The sequence below is a fragment of the Pogoniulus pusillus genome, chromosome 2 (assembly GCF_015220805.1).
Source record: "Pogoniulus pusillus isolate bPogPus1 chromosome 2, bPogPus1.pri, whole genome shotgun sequence".
Taxonomy (NCBI): Eukaryota; Metazoa; Chordata; class Aves; order Piciformes; family Lybiidae; genus Pogoniulus; species Pogoniulus pusillus.
Window position 1 is genome coordinate 20,423,928 of NC_087265.1, and position 18,648 is coordinate 20,442,575.

Genomic DNA, 18,648 nt, shown 5'->3' on the forward strand with positions numbered 1-18,648 from the left:
ACACAGTGAGCTGGGCACCCATGAGGACCCCACTGCAGAAGAAACCCAAGTTAGTAGAGGTGCAGTCACTGACAGTTAATGGACTTAAACTCAACTAAGTACTGCTTGAAAGAATCCAGCACAGAGCCACAAAGATGCTGAAGGCAGTGGAACATCTTTGTGAGGAAAGGCTGAGGGAGCTGGGGCTGTTTAGCTTGGAGGAGACTGAGAGATGACCTCATTCATGTTTATGAAGACATGAAGAGCAGTGTCAGGAGGACAGAGCCAGGCTCTGCTCAGTGATGTCTGAAGACAGGACAAGGGGCAATGGGTGTAAGCTGGAGCAGAGGAGGTTCCACATGTCCATAAGGAAAAACTTTCTCACTCTGCGGGCTGACAGAGCCCTGGAACAGTCTGCAGAGAGAAGTTGTGGAGTCTCCTCTGGAGACACTCAAAACCCCACTTGGATGCATTCCTGTGTGACCTACTCTAGGAGATCCTGTTCAGCCAGGCAGTTTGGACTGGATGATCTTTCAAGGTCCCTTCCAAGCCCTAACATTCTTTAAGTATCAGTTGATTTTGATATACTGTAGGTTATTTGTTTAATATGGGCCAATAATATTAACAATGACAAGGTTTAGGAAAAATCTCTTTTTAGCTGTTAGTAAGAAAGAGTAGAGTTTAAGCAGTGAGACTTTATAAGATGACCCATCAAGGACATTTCCTGGTTTTGAGGCCAGTCTGTGAAAAGCTGTTGAGCATTTTCTAAGGCACATGCCATAAAAAGAAGCATTTGACTCACCTGGATGTCCAATGCCATCAAAATAGTGATTTCAGGCTTCCTATCTTTATGTGAATTCTTACTCCTGTATTATTTTTTCCCAGGGTACAGTTCCCTTAATACAGAGGATGAAGCATGAATCACACATAGAAAGTAATCTAATTAATACAGGGAAATACTTTGAACAAGATCACAGGAGTGGCCAAACCAGAGCAGCTTATTGGTGTGTTACGTCAGGCTTCTGGGATGGCCTATATACCTGGGGACAAAACCAAGCAAAGCAAACCAACAGCAGCTCTCGCACACGGGAGGGAACCAGACAGCATTGCACAGTGACAGTGTTATCTCTGCCCTGGCGGGCAAGGGCCATCAGTGCATTCTGAAACACAAAGGAGAATACTTAATTTCACAGTGTCCTGAAAAAGAGTCCATTTTACTTCTGGACTGGGGTTTGACTGCTGTTGCTGGTGGTCAACATTGAAAGTAGGTCACGTAGGGTGCAAAACAAATAGTCATGGTAGGAGTTTGATCTGAAGCAGCCAGGCTGAGCTGGCACCGAAAGAGTGCTTTCTCCACGTTTTTTCCTACAGCAGAAGGTAGTTTCAATTGAAAATAGCTTCAGTGTTGGTGCCTCGTTTACGTGTTGCAGCTGGGAGCTGGGAGCGCTGCTCTGCGATGTTTCGGCCATAGTCCCGCCACAGTTTGTGCTCACAGCCCCAGCTTCTCGGCGCATCCCACACTTGCTGAAAAAGGTAACGTAGAAGAGCCAAGCAAACGAACAGCAGCAACGACCTGCAACAAGGAAGGCTCACTGTGAAGATTTTTTAGGCGGGTCTGGTGGTCGCCTGGGTCTTACAGCTGCAGGGCGCTGGAGTTACCCAGCAGCGGTACCGCTGGAGTTACCCAGCGTCCGTACTGCAGCGGTGCCCGGCGAGGCGCTGCTCTGGGCCGCCTCGGGCAGGGGCGATGAGGGCCGGGGGCCGCCCCCGGGGCGGGCCAGGCGGGGGCGGTGCCAGCAGCCGCCTACAAAGGCGGTGCGCGGAGCCGCGCTCAGCTGCAGGCTTCCGCGGCCCCCTAGCTTCAGGCGGGCGTCGCACGGCGCTCGGTTCTCCAGGCGGCGGAGTGTCCCCGGCCGCCCGCTCCGCATAAGGCCAGGGCTTTCCGACTTCAGCTACAGTGCTAGCTAAGTCGGGGAAGGCAACACGGAGCGAAGCCGCGCGTCCACCGCCTCCTCTCGGCACCGGGCTTGTGGCAGCGGCTGAGCGGCCGGCATGGCGCGGGGAGCGGAGCCGGCGGGCGAGCGGCGGCCCTGCGGTCAGTGCGCGGCGGCAGGGGCGGCAGCGCCTCTAGTTCGGCTGCTGGGAGCGGGCGCGGCGTCTCCGCACACGGCGCTAGGCTCTTCCACCGCAGCGAGGAGTGCTTGTTGCGCGCCGGGGTGCGGTGGTTGTGCGCCAGTCTCCTTCAGCGTCTGTGTTTTCTCTCTCGTTTAGGATCTGTGGTTGCCTATTTTACCTCTGCAAAGTTTCTGCTTTATCTCGGGCATGCACTGTCCACCTGGGTAAGTAAAGGATCGGCCGGGTAGGAGGAGGTTATTAATGTAGCCGTGACTTAGCTGGGCGCTGCTGTTTCCCAAAAACAGTGCCACAACGGCATCGAAGGCCTTGTCATGGTCCTCTGCCGTTGAAAGTCGTCAGAATTTCTGTTCCAGTAGATTCAGTTTTCAGCACAGTGTAGTTTCTTGAGGACCTGCTTCTGTACTTTCTGCTTTTAAGTAACTACAGAACTGGTCATATTCCTTACAGAGTAAGTTCTAAGTGTCAGAAATAAAGTGAAGTCCATGTCAGAACGAGAGACAGTCCATTGCAACATGTATTTCAAGGATTACTCCACTTACTAATGAGGAACGCTTGGTGTTTACAGTGGACCTGTTACTGCCACTCCTTAGCAGACTTGTTGTCAGGAGATGTCTTGGGTTTCTGTTACTTGCCTTCTGAAATGTTTTCCTTTTGTGCTGAAGTAACTTGCTACACCAGTTTGTGCTCTGTTGAAGGCTACTAAAGAACCTTAAAATGTGCTCTGCAAATAAACAACCTGCTTCTGTTCCGTATGTGCCTTATAACACAATCTTACCTTCATCCAGTGGCTCAACTCCAGAAGCAGTGAAAACTTTCCTCCATAGTATTACCTGGTTTCTCCTTAGTGCTGGATTTGGTCTTCTTTAATGTGTGTCCTGTTTAGTATTGACCAAATAAATGGCTGATGCACGGTTAGGACATTGCATGCTTAACACTGGCAGCTTTTCACCTCCACTAACCTGGAAGGTCATCTGTCTGCTTCGCTTGCAGCATTTTGGCAGTTGCTAATATGACTGAAGGAGCTGAGTGCTGATGCTCTGTTTTGCTCACTGCTTTTCAGAGGCCAGGATTGTTAGCTCTCTGTCATCAGTTTGGCCATCCCTGCCCACTCCTCTCTTCAAAGCCATGCTGTTGGGGCTGCTCTCAGAGTACCTGAGTAAAGGTGACAAAACAGTTTAAAAGTAATGTAGCACGCTGTAACAGGCATTAATCTGTAGCACGTCTGTTCAGCTGTTTAGTAGTATTAATAGCATATGACTTGTCCCAGTGTGTTTTCTTTCATGCTGAAAATCTTGATTCAAGCCCCAGACGAACTTGCTGAAACAATAGAATAGAAATTCAGCCTGCTTTGACAGAAGTGGGCACAGGACTGCACTTTTTCTGTCTCCTGAGTTCCAGTGGCCAGATTGTTTTTGCTAGCAGGAGCAGTAAACAGGCAACTTGGAACTTCTGAACTTAAAGTAGTGGTTCATCTTTGTTCTGAAATGGCTGTGTCCACAATCCGAAGCCTGGTGGAAATGTGGGTGTGCTGATTTAGTTTCTGTGTCACTAAGTCTCTGTGTTACTAAGCCATTCCTAAACACACAGTGAAGCTGTAAATGATTAAACGTGTCATGTCTCCACAAATGTGCAGATTTGAACAAAGTCTAGGCTGCGTCTTAGGCTCTCGTTCAGTGAAGCATTTGAATGTGTGCTCGCCCTTGGTGATCTTACTAAGCAGGACTATACTGCTGGTCTGGAGTCTTGGCTCCTGTGCTGTTTCCTTTCTGTTTGTAACTACTTGCTATCACTCAACAGTAAAGAAAGATCAGAAGGAAACTAGATTCACCTTGGGCCAGGCACTTGGTAGAAGGTCAGTTGCAACTTCCAAGCTTTATCTGTGCCCCTCAGACCTTGGGAGGCCTATCAGTAGGTGCAGTCTGGCTACTGCTTGACTTGTTGGTTTCAGTTCTGAAATGGGATTGCATATATTGGGTCTGAGATGATTATAGGGATAATTGCTCTGAGAGAAGAGCAAGAACTATCTTTAAAAGAATGGTGAATCTGAACAGCCGTATTAGTTTTTGAAAGGTATTGAAATAGCTACATTGGGAGACATTTTAAAGTGGGGTTAAGTGTATATTATCAAGGCCTTGCCCACTTCTGAAGGCGGTATTTACTGTTTACATTTCAGTAGATCTTTTGAGATTGCCTATTTCAAACCTCTGTCCCTCACTAATACTGTTCTTCTGTGACGCTGATTTAGCTTTGCTTGCTCTTTATTTTTTTTAAATTCATGAAATAAACTCATGCTTTCAGGTTGGAATGGCTTCAGTTGTCCCCAAAATTATCTGTATGGACTAGCCAGGTAAAAATAGTCTGTGTAAATGTGTTGGAAAAGGTTGAGCAGAGTTCACAGGCTCCTTAAATTAATTGTCACAAAATCATGATCTCACTGAGGTGAGAGTAAGCTTCCTGTGAGTTTCAGGTTTTCCTCTCCTATAGCAGCAGTGGCACTGACTTCTGTATGCTTATAACTTTTACAATGCCTTTTTCAGCATGTCACAATTTAGTAGCTGAAACATCTCTGCATAAAGACAACACCCCTCAAACTTCTGTTAGTACTTTCATATTCTAATTCCCTCTTTTGGCTTATTTTTCTAGCTTAATAAACAGTTACCCAGGCTAATCAAAACCTGGATAATCCATCTGCATGTATTTTAAGTGAAATTCAGTGTTGGGTCATTTTAAGTTTAAATGAATGCTGAAGTTGGGAAATTATATCTCTGCGTTTTCATTGCTGGAATACTTTCTATATATTCCTACTAACCATGGAATAAAAGTGAGATATATTTTGCAGAAGGCTTTAGGTACTTGTGGAGAGTGAAAACTGCTTTACTCTATGCAAGAGGGTGCATCTAAGATGACTGTATTTGATTTTTTTCATTTTAGTTAGAAAAAATACAAAATACTCAGTTTTTCCCTGGAACAGGTGAAATTTACCTTCCCACATGACTGGAATGTCGTCTTTTTTTCCTACCTGCATTTAAGGGGTGTGTACATATTAGAGTGTTTGATGAAACTTCCATCAGAGCACTTCAATAACATTAAGTTAAATTCTTACTGTGTGTTTATACTGCATTTAACCAAACTTTGCAGTTGTTTTGAGCCTCCAAGTAATGTTTTTCATGTATCTCCTGATCGTTGTGTTCAGTGAGATGTTAGATTTGGCAGACTTTGCTTTGTACAAGAGCTTTATGTTACTCTTCCACACACCAGCCCTTTGGAGTTGTTCAGGTCCTTAGAAATTTGTACTATTTGCTGTATCACAGATCAGTGCTTATTTAAGATAAGGCAGCAGAATAAAACAGTTTCATGTTTGGTTTATGAAAGACAAACACTGGGGACCCTTAGGAAACAAACGGTATACTTTAGGGGTGTGAATGACTTCTAGGAATCTGCTCCATTGAGTACCCATAGCATTTTCCTTATTGCATTTCTTGCAATAGATATAAAAATGAAATGAGCTGTGCTTCCCATCATGTGACAGTGTAAAACCTCAATGTATTCCTTAGAAAGCTGGAAGTCTTGTTTGGTAGCAAATGTAAGAGATGTTTCAAATGGTGTGAAAAATTACTTCACTTGGACACATTCGACATTGTAGGCTTCTGCTTTTTACCTATGTTAAGTGCTACCAGAACATGACAACACTGTAAGCAACAGGCTAAAGAGATTGAACCAGCAGTGAGATGGCAGTAGGTTGAACAAGCTCTGATATTCTGTCTCTTAGTAATACTCTAATGTTTAACATTGTTAAAAAGAGCTTAAGTCCTCTGACTTCAGAAACTTCAGTTAACACTTAGGACCACACCTTGCTTGTTTTAAACAAGTCTGTCCTGAACTGCACTCTAACTTGCTTCAGTTGACTGTTCTAAAGCAGCATTTAAGAGTTTGTCATCTATAAGCAAGCTGCTCTTTTAAACTTATATAGTAGTGATAATTGGTAAATCTGTTGCTAGCACTTGATCCATGCTGGGTAATCTGTGTAAGCTTCCCGAGGCTTGATGGATGTGAACTTTGTCCTGTAATATAAGAAAAAATATCTGTTGTGTTTTTATGTATTCAGAGCTGTAATGTTGCACTTGATTAGGGGAGATGATCTTGGGGATGTTGGAATAAAATCAGTGGTGACAAGATATAGTAATAATCCCAAACCAACCACCTCAACAAAAAACCTTAAAAGAAACAAATTAATCCCCACACTCATTGTCCTTGCAGTGTTGCAAACTTTGCTTTAATCCAGGCTTTTGTCAGGGTATCAGTAAAACAGTTGAATGCTTTGTATGAGTAATGTTGTGTATCTCCTCTCTTTTGCTCTTAAAGGGGGATCGTATGTGGCATTTTGCCGTCTCTGTGTTCCTGGTTGAACTTTATGGAAACAGCTTACTCCTGACTGCAGTCTATGGACTGGTTGTGGCAGGATCAGTTCTTCTCCTGGGAGCCATTATTGGAGACTGGGTGGACAAGAACTCCAGGCTCAAAGGTTAGATGCCTAAGAGCAGGTTATTCACTTAAAGATGGATCAAATTAACATAAAAAGATCAAGTTGATATAGTTAGCTTCTCAAGTCAGAGTTGAGAATGGGGCTTGCTTAGTTTTCATCAAGAGCAGTGTCTCAAAGTGAGACACATTACAGAAAAATAGTCTCAAAGAGTGGAGGAAAATGGATTTAATTTATCATATGTCCACTACTCAGGCTAAACTTGTACATCTAGAGATGAGTGGAAAGCACCATGGGCCAAGTTTTTACAGTTTAATAGTAACATACACTCACACTGTATTCTGTCTGGGTACAGATGTCTTCCACCTAAGTGTAAACATGCACATATATTATAGGACGAAGTTCTTCAGTGTGAGAGTGGTGAGACTCTTAAAGGAGTGCTTGTGGGTGCCCTCTCCTTGGAGGTGTGTAAGTTTAGACTGGATGAGGTCTTGGGCAGCCAAGTTGAGAGTCATCCCTGCCCATGTCAGGGAGGTTGCAAAAGGTGATCTCTGAGGTCTCTTCTAATGTAGGTAATTCTGTGACATTGAAGATTAGAGACCTAAGTTTTATTTTTACCTCTTTAAAAATAGTATCATTTAAACATGTACAGTTTGGCTTTTGAGAAAAGACCTACTTGGACTGTAGATTGTTAAGAACTATTACTTAAGAGCCATGAAGTAACAGCAGAAATTGCTTCTCTGAGACAATAGAAGGTTTGAAATTTAAGATGAAGTTCCTCTTAGATTTTGGGAGGGGAGTAGGAAAATACTTAATTTGCATGTTGTTTTATTATAACCTCAAGTTTATAGTTAGCTCATTCTTCTGTTCATAACTATTGTTCTCTGTTTTGGTTTAAAACAGTGGCCCAGACAGCCTTGGTTGTACAGAATGCATCTGTCATCCTCTGTGGTGTTATCCTGATGATTATCTTCTTGTTTAAGACACAACTCTTGACCTTATACCATGGATGGCTTCTTGTGAGTGCTTGAATTGTTTATAAAGAATTACTGGGGAAAAAATAATTGAGACTGGAGGAAGTCTGATGTATTTCTGAGAGCTAGGACTGGTAAATGACACTGAGTTAGCTGGGTAAACCAAACCCGATTGCTTTCTGTCTGGAATTGTGGAGTTTAGACTTGTTCTTGTCTGAAGTAGACTTAGGCCTTGTTTAATCTGAAGAATAACAAGTTAAATACATAGCTGGAAATGTAAAGATGGTTGTAGAGGGTAGGAGAGGATATCTCCCTTGATGGTTTTCTGATGTTGTAACCCTTTCCCCCTGTTTCTCCAGACGGCGTGCTATATCCTGGTTATCACAATAGCAAATATTGCCAACTTGGCCAGCACTGCCACAGCGATCACAATTCAGAGGGACTGGATTGTTGTGGTTGCAGGGGAAGACAGAAGCAAACTGGCAGGTGAAATATGTTGCCTTTTTTGATACCTTAAATGTCATAATTTTCCAAGCTTGACTTTATAGACTAGAGCTTTACAGAGCTCAGTACATCTTTTAATTCCAGATATTATGAGAAAGCAGCAGGTAAAAAGGGCAGCCTTTGTTCTCCTCTTCCTTGCTCAGGACTACACTCAGTGAGATTACAAGTGACTATTGTGATTACAGTTGAGTTAGACATCCCTAATGGTGTGTTGTCCTCTTTTTTCAGTCTTACTGCAGCTTTGTCAGGAAAACTTTATTCTTGCTGAACAAATAAACATGCACCACGCTCTTAAATAGCCAGTGTTTAATAGAAAAGCTATTTAACTTCAGGCATGTAAAGCCAAGTGTTGCAATAGTTTATTTTTAGGTCCCTGGAATGAAACACAAAACTGTTGTGTAGCTGGGCTCCTTGCATAGGAATCAAAGAAAGAGGTATGTGAGAATGAAGTTCAGAACAGCAAAGTAGGTGGATCAGGAAACAGCCAGTAGGAAATGCTGTACTTGCAGATATGTCAAGTCTTGCAGTTCTCCAGCATTAGATTTCCAACTTGAAACTGGAACATGTCTCTTCAGTTGGAACTGAAAGCTCTCCATTATTTTGACATTGGATATTTTGTCTAGTAAATATTTTCATTTTTTCTCCTTTCTTGCACAGTGACATGGCATTGTTAGAAGAGACTGAATTCTCATTGAGATTCTACAGCAGCTTGATAGCCATGACACTACTTGAATGTGAGAGATTGTTTGGGCTCCTCCCCTGAGATGCATTAAACCTGACTGTCTTGCTATGGAGTGCTCCTAGCTGCAAGGCCATTTGTGCCTAGGGATATATGATTGGTCCATAGCTTTGCTGCTGCTCTGAGTCTAGTAGACAGTTTGGGAAGCTGGTATTTTCTTGTGGTGTCCTTGGCCAGGCCATATGGGCTGTAAGTCAGTGCTCAGAGGAGATTTAAGCCTTCCCAGATAGAGGAACTGATACCCAAGTCCCAAGATATTTATATCTCGCTAAAGTAACTGTGGGACTAAAGTTTTATGTCTGACACTTGTGGAGTTTAGACTCATTCTGACTTGGACAGCACTTCAGCTTCTGGGCTCTAGTTTTTCATAAAGCTGCCTAAATTGCCCATAACAATCAGTTTAGATGCTAGAGTCCATTTAGGAATTTGAATCCCTATTACAGATTTATTCTTGATACTCATCTCCAATGAAGGAAGCTAAGAGGGGACTAGTTCTTAGAGGCAAGGAAAGTGTCTTGCTTTCACTTCCCACTGTACAAATTTTCCACCATGTTCTTATATTTTGGCCTTGCAGTGCCCTTTTCCAGGTCATGTCTTTTACAGGGTTAACTCTGTGTATGAATCACAAGGAGAAAAAATAGCTCTCTGCAAAAGTTCTAATGATTCTCATTAACCTTTCTTCTTGTGTCCAATCTTATTCAGCAAATCCTCTCCCCAGTTATACTTACTACATATTTGATAAGGTACAGACCACACCTGCAGAGAACTGCTGCACAAGAAGCAGTCCTGCCTCTACTGCTGCTTCATCTTGGACACAATTGCATGACTAGTTCTGTTCTGAAAAAATCAGGCAAGAGGTTACTCTGAATTCTCATGCAATTTGAATTAAAACCAAATGCCCCACTGAACTAAGCACCTGACTTCAAAAGATCTATTCAAAGTTTCTCTTGTAGGCCAGATAGGGGTTATTAGGGTGCTTAGTCATGATGTAAGTTGGAGGCTACTGAAATTTTTTTTAAAACAAACACAGTCATTGACTTTGTAGCAAATACTGTTGCCCATCTCTGCACTGTTACCTTTCCTCAAAGGGGAGCCTTAGTTGAGTAACTTAGTAGAATGGGAAACACAGAAATGCCAAGGCAGTTTTTATTTTCAATGACTTGATTTTTGGTTTTTGTTCACACCTAGTTTTGTGTTTTCCCTCAGTTGAAAAATTAGCCTTTCTATTAAAAGAGAAGCCTGGTTCTTGGAATTTCTAAAGCCAAATATTGTGCAAGTATCTAACTTAATTCAGTTAACTATCAGTCTAATAGTTAACATGGAATTGACTTCAGACTCCAAATAGAATAACCTAAACCTTCTGTGAATGATGAGGAGATTCTACACAGTGTGGGAAGTGCAGCTTCACACACTGTTATACTGTTCCACTTGCCTACCCAAAGCTTGAGAGTTCTAAAATGGTTCCTAAAGTGACACTAAAATGGGTTTGAGGTGTACTTCTAAGCAGCCAAAGCCCTGATATGCAAAACCATTGAGCATCTAGCAGCTAGAACAGTGGCACCATGAATTGGAAACTTACAGAAACTCAGAGAGGGTATGACACTGAAGTGGGTGAGATGTATTCATGCTAAGAATGGGCTGCTTGTTTAGACTGTAGAAATGAAAGTGTGGAGCAGAAAGGGATGAGGACTTTGCTCACTAAGCTCTTACAATGTCAGTAACTGCTTTCAACCAATGTGACTCAATAAGGAAATTTTAAAGCCATTTCAAAGGTCTGCTGCTATCATGTGGGTACTGTGGTCACCAGTTATTTGGAGCAAATGGAGGAGATTAAGAAATACATGGTCTGGTGTTGGGAGATAGTAGTTGTTAAAATTATCTTTACAAGAATGAATCTATGGCATGAGATACCTGTTGATGTCTGGAGTTGTCTGCTGGGTTCAAATGCTACAGAGATAGGCTTAGGAGTCCATGGTGTCACTAGGATGGAAGGGTAATCTGACTTCATGGCTAACAATTCTACCTGCAGGAGTATGTTTCCACTCTAAACCCAGCATGCTGAACCAGGAAGATCTCACACAGGCCAGACTGGCAGGAGTAGGAATTTGGCTTACAAACACCTTGGTTGGTTGCAGTAACTTGAACAATGGAGCACTTTAAAGGTGCCTCAAACTAGCAGTTTGACTACTGTTCCTGCTGGAACCACTTCCAGTTGGAGCAAAGCTTTGTAGCTTCATGTGTATACTTGTGCAATCCTGAGTTAGGTCAGTGAATATTTCCTTGTAAGTGTTCAGCAATTGCTTCATGTCTTCAAATACTTTCTGACAGATATGAATGCCACAATAAGGAGGATTGATCAGTTGACCAATATCTTGGCCCCAATGGCAGTTGGTCAGATAATGACGTTTGGCTCCCCGATGATTGGCTGTGGATTCATTTCTGGCTGGAACCTGATGTCAATGTGTGTGGAATATCTGCTGCTCTGGAAGGTTTATCAGAAAACCCCTACTCTGGCTCTCAAATCTGCCAAACTTGAAGAATCAGAAATGAAACAGCTGAATGTAAAGAAAGGTATTGGAAACACTTAATTGCTGTTCTAATTCATGGCATATTTGCTCTACCAGTTGAAGCATTGACTTCTGTCTTCTATGGACACTACTTTGAGGTTATGTGGCTTTCTGCTCACTGTATGGAGGTTTCAGGTTTTGGATACAAATAGAAAAGACTTGAAGTAACAATACTTTGAGGAGTGGCATAAAATACAGCTAAAGAATGAGTTATCATCTCTCAATTCTTCAGAATAAGTCTACCCTGGTACTGGGGGCTGGTCATGAGAATTACTCCTGTCCATCTACAGCAGAGTTAATAAACACCAGAGTGCTGTGACAGCTTACAAGCAGAACAGCCTGTGTAGGGCTCTTTCCTTGCTAACTTATTTCTAGTTATGCACAGCACTAACAGGCTTTCCAGGAGATTGTAGAGTAGGTGGTAATATTTCTAGTCTGGCATGCTCCAGTGAGTTCCACATGCTGCAGGAATTGTTGGAGGAAAAACAACCCTATTTGACCTTTGACTCTGCTCCCTTGGCCAAGCTGAGTAACTGGGATTTTGCAGTGTAGGTGGCTATGACCTTAGATTTATCTTACTATTACTTTAGTCTTAATATCAGAAGCAGACTTCTTGTTGTGAAGTACTTAATATGTGATTCTGGAATGCAAAATGTAAGCATTTTCCTATAGTTGTAGCAATATGTGAATGTTGCTGAAAACTCATGCTGTGGGCTTCCAGCCACAGCATATTGGGATGTTTTCTTTTAAAGATTAAAGGGAAACTAGGAATTCTTTATAAAGATAACTAGCAGTCTGTTCTTGGCTCAGTATACAGTGAGATAGGAGGCTGCTGTTGAATGCTGTGAAGAGATCTGTCTGCTTGCCAACCAGAAGATCACAATGGTAATAATAGTGGTCCAGTAAACTATTGGACTAGGCAAGAGCAGCAAGTTAAAGAGCATACAAGGCTTTACAGCTTTGGAACCTTTGAATGATGGAAGAAGTATTTAGCAAATGTTGCCATGTAGGAAGCACATCTTGGCTATTGAAGGATTCTGGTTTCAGGAGAAGAGTTTCATCTTTAGAAGTTACAGAAATACTCATGTGCCTAACTTGCCTCATGTGGAGTTTATTTCAGACTTGATAGTGTAAAAACATACCTCAGGCAACCAGACATAGTTTATATCCATATTACTGATATAAATGCTGCTATGGGATTTGGGGGTTTCTGTTTGATCAGGGGAAGTACCTTTCACTCAGTGAAAATCCATTTATAGAAAAGCATGGTCTGAGCTTTCAGTGAAATCAAGCTTTGAAAGTTTTTGGCTTTGGTAGGCATCAGCAAGCATCTTTGCCATGGTTCTCTTGCAATGCCATGAGATACTAGTAGATCAGTTTATTCCCTAATTGCTGTGGTGAGTGCACTTAAACACAATGCTGTGTTAAAAATCCAACTGTCACTGGCATTCATGAAGTGAGTAATTTCCTTATGGAAATAGAGCATTCAGTCACAGGTTTATTGCAAAGAAGCGGAATATGCTTTCTCCTACCACACTTTAAGCAAGACATTAAATTGCTAGGGATGAACTTTACTTGACCTTGCAGTATGGGTGGGATTTAAGGACACTTCAAAACATTTTAAGGAATCAGTGGAAGTTGATTGTAGAGTTTAACTGATGAACTTCATAAGTGCAGTTGTCTTGCAGTCGCATGGTGCTTTCCAGGCAGAAGTGTATCTAACAGTTACATTTCTGTTTACAGAGAGTGACATGAAACCCTCTGAAGGAGTGCAGTTAATTGTTGAGAAAGATGTAAGTGGCTTTGAGCCCCAAGAGGAGAAGGAAATCGGCTGTGCTGCCCGGATTGCTGAACCTTTCATCACCTTCCGTGATGGATGGGTTGCGTACTACAACCAGCCAGTGTTCCTTGCAGGCATGGGCCTTGCATTTCTGTATATGACTGTTCTGGGCTTTGATTGTATCACTACAGGCTATGCATACACTCAGGGATTGAGTGGCTCCGTGCTCAGCCTCCTGATGGGTGCCTCGGCAGTCACTGGAATCATGGGAACAGTAGCCTTCACTTGGCTTCGTCGCAAGTGTGGCCTGATTCGCACAGGCCTAATTTCTGGAGCTGCCCAATTTGCTTGTCTGATCTTATGTGCCATCTCTGTGTTCATGCCTGGAAGTCCTATGGATTTGACTGTCTCTCCATTTGCTGACATCAGTGCCAGGCTGTTTGAAAGTGAACCATTACCTACTATAGCATCTCCAGAAGATAAGCCAGAAATGGTTTTTGCAACTGGAATGCCCACCTTGTTAAACGGGTCTACTACTCCTGCTAACAGCGACCCAGAGATGAGTCCTGAGCCTGTGCCTTTAATCTCTGTTAGTCTCCTGTTTGCAGGAGTCATTGCTGCTAGAGTTGGTAAGTATTAGGTCTCTGTCAAAATTGGAGATGCTGACTAAAATGACAGTGCCTGTCATCTAAATGCAAATGTAGTTTAGGCTTGTAGGCTGCGGTTGAAGTGTGACATGTTTCTAAGGCTAAATCACTTCACGTCACAAAATGAAATCCTCTTGCAATAGTATCACCAGGGCAGAGACCGCAGTGCTAATTTCTTGCATGTCATGTAGCACTAACAGGAGATACTACTACATTTGGGGATCAATGCCACTTATGTTTTGGCATGCTCATCTGTAAGTGGTCTTCAGTGGCCTGCAGAGAGGCTGTTTACAAAGGCATGGAGTGATAGGACAGGGGCCAGTCATTTGAAATCAGAGAAGAGCAGACTCAGGATGTTAGGAACAGGTTTTTCATCACGTGAGGGTGGTTGAGCACTGCAACAGGTTGCCCAGAGAAGTCATTGAGGCCCCATCTCTGGTGATCCTCAAGGTCAGATTCAACAAAGCTTTCAGCCATCTCTAGAAGTCACTTAGAAAAGATGGGATGTAACACTTGGTGGCACGGTTTAGCTGATGTCATGGCGTTAGATTATGGGTTGCATTTGATGATTTCAGATCTTTTCTAGCCTCAACGATGCTATAGTTAGCATGAATAAGGAACTGAGAAGCAAAACATTGATGCAATAAACCTGTTGAAGCAAGATATGTGAGGCTGTGCATATTATTTTGGGAAGCAGTAGTAAAGGGAAATTGGGTTGCTCTGGATTATCAGTGTGAAATCTCTGGAGCATCCTCTGTGGTTTTGAGTGTTTGGAAGTATGAATTGAATTGTGCCAGTAATGAAAGCCTTACCATGAGAAGCCCAGTTGTATAAATAACTTTTTTCTTTCCATAGGCCTTTGGTCCTTTGATTTGACTGTCACACAGTTGCTCCAAGAAAATGTGGTGGAATCTGAAAGAGGCATCATAAACGGTGTCCAAAACTCCATGAATTATCTTCTTGATTTGCTGCATTTCATCATGGTCATCTTGGCCCCAAATCCTGAAGCTTTTGGCGTATTGGTGCTTATTTCTGTATCTTTTGTTGCAATGGGCCACATCATGTACTTCAGATTTGCCCAAAAAACCTTAGGAAAACAACTTTTTGTTTGTCGCACTCCTGATCCCAAAGAAGTTGCTGACAGTTCACCACCTGGTAATACCTCTACTGTCTGAAAGGATTTGCTTCTACTAACTTGCTATGCAGATACCATAGTTAAAGACACGTACTGCCTTTTGTGACCCTGTCAGAGGTGTTTCTCTAGAGTTGAATGCAAAATTTAGCTATTTCAGTAGCTAAAATGCATCTTATAGTGACCTTGTAAAAATAGTCCTCTACCAAATGTGAACAACCTAGTTGGATCTTGGCAGGGGGTGTTTCAAAGGATCCCCATAGGTCACATGTCTTGTATTTGGTCGCAATACCAATGCTGGATCTCTGTTGCTGACCCCTCTGGTGGTGCTGTTGAGTGGTCATACATAGTGAGTTTGTTCATCAATCCTGATCAGTTCTTGTGCTTGTGGAGCAAAGTGAGGGGGTGCTTTGGTTACTTCAGAATTATACAATATGTAGGTTTGTGGTGGTTCTCTCTTCCCCCTCCCTCATCAGGAACCAGTTCTGTTGCATGTCTCCTCCAATTGACATAAAAATCCTTCCTGGATTCCTGAAGCAGACTGAAGTTCCCGTGTTTTCCCCAGATGCCTTTTTAGCATTCTGTCTGGTTTGGATTAACTTTACAGAAACACCTTTGCAGTTGTTTTTTGCATGTTTCCTCACATGTTAGACAAGTGCTAGGCATAAAATACTGTATTACGCTTTTGTTGCACTTGGTGAAGTAAAATGTAGGCTCATGTTATAGCAGAAGCAGCTGCTGCAGCATTCTAAAGCATGGCTTTCTGTAATTGCAAACAACAGGTCTGCTCAGGTTTGTATAGCAGAAGGCATTAAGCTTAGGAGTACTGGTACAGAACGGTAAAATCGAGGCAAAACTAAGCTAGGCCTGGGAGTTCAGACAGCTTTAGTGTTGAGTGCTATGTTTTCAGAACCTTTTAGCCTGCTGTTAGCACTCCAGGTTCAAGTGGATTACCTGCATGTATCAGCTTTACACGGGTGTGAATTTTGACTCGTTTTGTTCTAGAATACTGCCAAAGCAACAAAGTGTTGGACTGTGTGGCCCTCTAAAGCAACAGCAGAGCAGTGAAAAACAATACATCCCTTTGATTTTTTTTTTCCCAAGTACCTGCATTTTGGTGTCTTTTCCCAGCATGTGCACTAACACAGTGCTTCCACAGCCATTATCTGCATCTGCACTTCTGTGGCAACTGCACCCTTTGCTTTCTCAATAGAGCTGAACCTGGTGGTGTCCTGAGTTTCCCTGTGGCACGATAGCATGACTTGTACACTTCTATCCTTGTAAGATACTTGCAGAACAAGCAGTATGCAAAAACCATATGTCAGCAACTTGGGTAAAGTATCCTCTAACTTCCAAGGGAGGTTAATTTTAGGTACTGTCCTTCATGGCCATCTGTGTTGCCAGACTTCAATCCTGGAAAGTAAGTGTGAACTCCATTGACATTAAAGGCGTTACCCCAGGGTTGAATCTGGGCCACTCATCCTGCAAATTGAAATGATTGCATTATCTATCAAACTAAACAAGAATGTAAAAACCTGTAGTGGCTTTTGTCTCAGACAACGTTTTGTAAGGAGAGTGAAAGCAAATCAGTGGGAATCCAATGTACAACCAATGTTGCCCTCAGTATTTCAGTAACTGGATTGTAACCATGTTTTCTCCTTCAGTGGACCAAACCTGATTCTTACTGCTACATTACTGAAAGTTTCTCAGGGATGTTTTCACTAGGCTTCTAAGTGTTTATATTTTGACCAAGCTTTTGGGTTTTGTTTTGATATAATAAAGTAAATTAGATTAGTTTTCAAATTTGTGATTTAATCCTGAGTCTCACTTAAGGAAAAGGGAATTTTCCCATCAGCAGAATTTGATAGTTGAAGACAAAGAAAAGAAGCTTACCTAGATGTGTAGAATAAATATGCCCAAAGGATAGCCTGTTCAATATGTGATAAGTACACTAAGAAATAAAATATCTCTGATTTCATAGAATGGTTTAGGTTGGAAGTGATCTCAAAGATGATCTAATTCCAGCCCCACTGCCTTGTGCAGGGACACCTTCCACTAGACCAGGTTGCTCAAGGCCTCCTTTTTTATGTATCTAATCTGAATTGGGACCAGATGTTAATATTGCTGAATATAACTAAAGGTAGCCCAAATGTCAGTGAATGCCTCAGTACTGCGCTTTGAAAATCTTGAGTACCGCTTTGTATATTGGAGGCACTGACCATCAGGGAAACAAAGCTGAAAATGTAGCTGCTTCTGGGCTGGCTGAAACCTCCAGAACCCAGTGTGCCTAAAGCTCAATGCTGTAGCACTAAGCATCCCAGAGAGGGATGTGTTCCTGAAGTCTAGAGAGCTCCAAACCCACAACAAACAGAACTAGGAGCATATCCTGTTCCCAAAGAGTTGTAGTCTAATTTGAGTTGAGTAGCAATTTTAGTCACAAATAGTTCCACTAGATAGTGCAGCCTGGATCTCAAGCCAAAAAGAGTAGTGTTGGGAGGAGCTTTGTGTTTTGTACAGCTAATGTTGCTGGGATTAAGACACACAGCTGGAAGGCAAGATAATCCTTAAAGAAGTGGTTGCTAAGGAAGCTCTAAATTGGAAATCTGGCACATACTGATCTGAGTCAGATGTCAAAACTATGCTGCTTAAGCACAACCCCTCTTCATGTCAGTCTAAGATGTAGGCAGACACCTGTACTGATAGTGCTTGGAAGCAATGTGAGGCCTGGAGTCTTACTTGGCAGGACTTTGATTGAGTAAGCATTTTTGGCCTTGTATTTATTTATTTTTTTTAAGTGTCCAATTCGGATGAAAACTGCCCTTAAAATGTATGCAACCTTACCAGAACAGCATATTTTATTATACAACCTTATGCTGGACATAGTATTGATTTATGTATTACTATTGTTAAAGCTAATGAATAAATTTGCATAAAACTTTACTTGTCCTGTATTGTTCAGTTTGTGGACATCTTGCTGTATGCTGTGTTGAGCATAGAACATGTAGATCATAGAAGGGGTTTGGTTGGAAGGGACTGCCAAAAGTCATCTAGGCCAGTCCCCTGCAGTTAGCAGGGATATCCTCCACTAGATCAAGTTGCTCAGAGCCTTGTGTTGAGCCTGACCTTGAATATCTCCATGGATGGAGCCTCACCTACCTCCCTGGGCAACCTGTTGCAGTGCTCCACCACCCTCATGGTAAAGAACTTTGTTTCTAGTGTCCACTCTAAATCTGCTCTTCTTTAATTTCAAACCTTTGGCCCTCATCCTATCACTGCAGACCTTTACAAACAGTCCCTCTGCAGCCTTCTTGTAGCCCACCCCTCAGTGGAAGGCTGCTATTAAGTCATCTTGGAGCCTTCTGTTTTTCAGATTGGACAACCCCAGCTCTCAGCCTGTCCTTGTAGGACAGGTGTTCTAGTCCTCTGACCATCTTGATGGCTTTCCTCTGGACCTGTTCCATCAGGTCCATATCCTTTCTGTGTTGAGGGCTCCAGAGCTGAACACAGAACTTCAGGTGATGTCTCAGCAGAGTAGACTGGTGGAAATCACCCCTCTCAACCTGCTGGCCATACTTCTTTTGATGCAGTCCATCATTACAGAAGACCATCACCTAGGATGGGAACAGGCACAAAGGACAAGCAAACAGCATTGAGGAAGTTGGAAAAACTCAAACCATAACACAAACTTAAGCACTTGAGTAAAGGAAAAC

The 18,648-nt window shown here is 42.5% G+C and overlaps 1 protein-coding gene across 1 annotated transcript; it reads left to right on the forward strand.

The window, feature by feature from the left end:
• Positions 1-1,833: 1,833 nt before the first annotated feature.
• SLC40A1 (solute carrier family 40 member 1) lies at positions 1,834-17,878 on the forward strand. The gene is made up of 8 exons (XM_064158009.1): positions 1,834-2,074; positions 2,251-2,318; positions 6,478-6,637; positions 7,499-7,614; positions 7,929-8,055; positions 11,141-11,383; positions 13,123-13,788; positions 14,662-17,878. Exons 1-8 carry the CDS (start codon positions 2,032-2,034, stop codon positions 14,979-14,981), a joined length of 1,743 nt encoding a protein of 580 aa, XP_064014079.1. The 5' UTR covers positions 1,834-2,031; the 3' UTR covers positions 14,982-17,878.
• The last annotated feature ends 770 nt before the right edge of the window (positions 17,879-18,648 follow it).

Coding starts and splice junctions, on each gene's coding strand:
- SLC40A1 (XM_064158009.1), top strand. CDS start 2,032: ATGGCGCGGGGAGCGGAGCCGGCGGGCGAGCGGCGGCCCTGCG. Junction 2,319..6,477: donor GGCATGCACTGTCCACCTGG/GTAAGTAAAGGA, acceptor TTGCTCTTAAAG/GGGGATCGTATGTGGCATTT. Junction 6,638..7,498: donor CAAGAACTCCAGGCTCAAAG/GTTAGATGCCTA, acceptor GGTTTAAAACAG/TGGCCCAGACAGCCTTGGTT.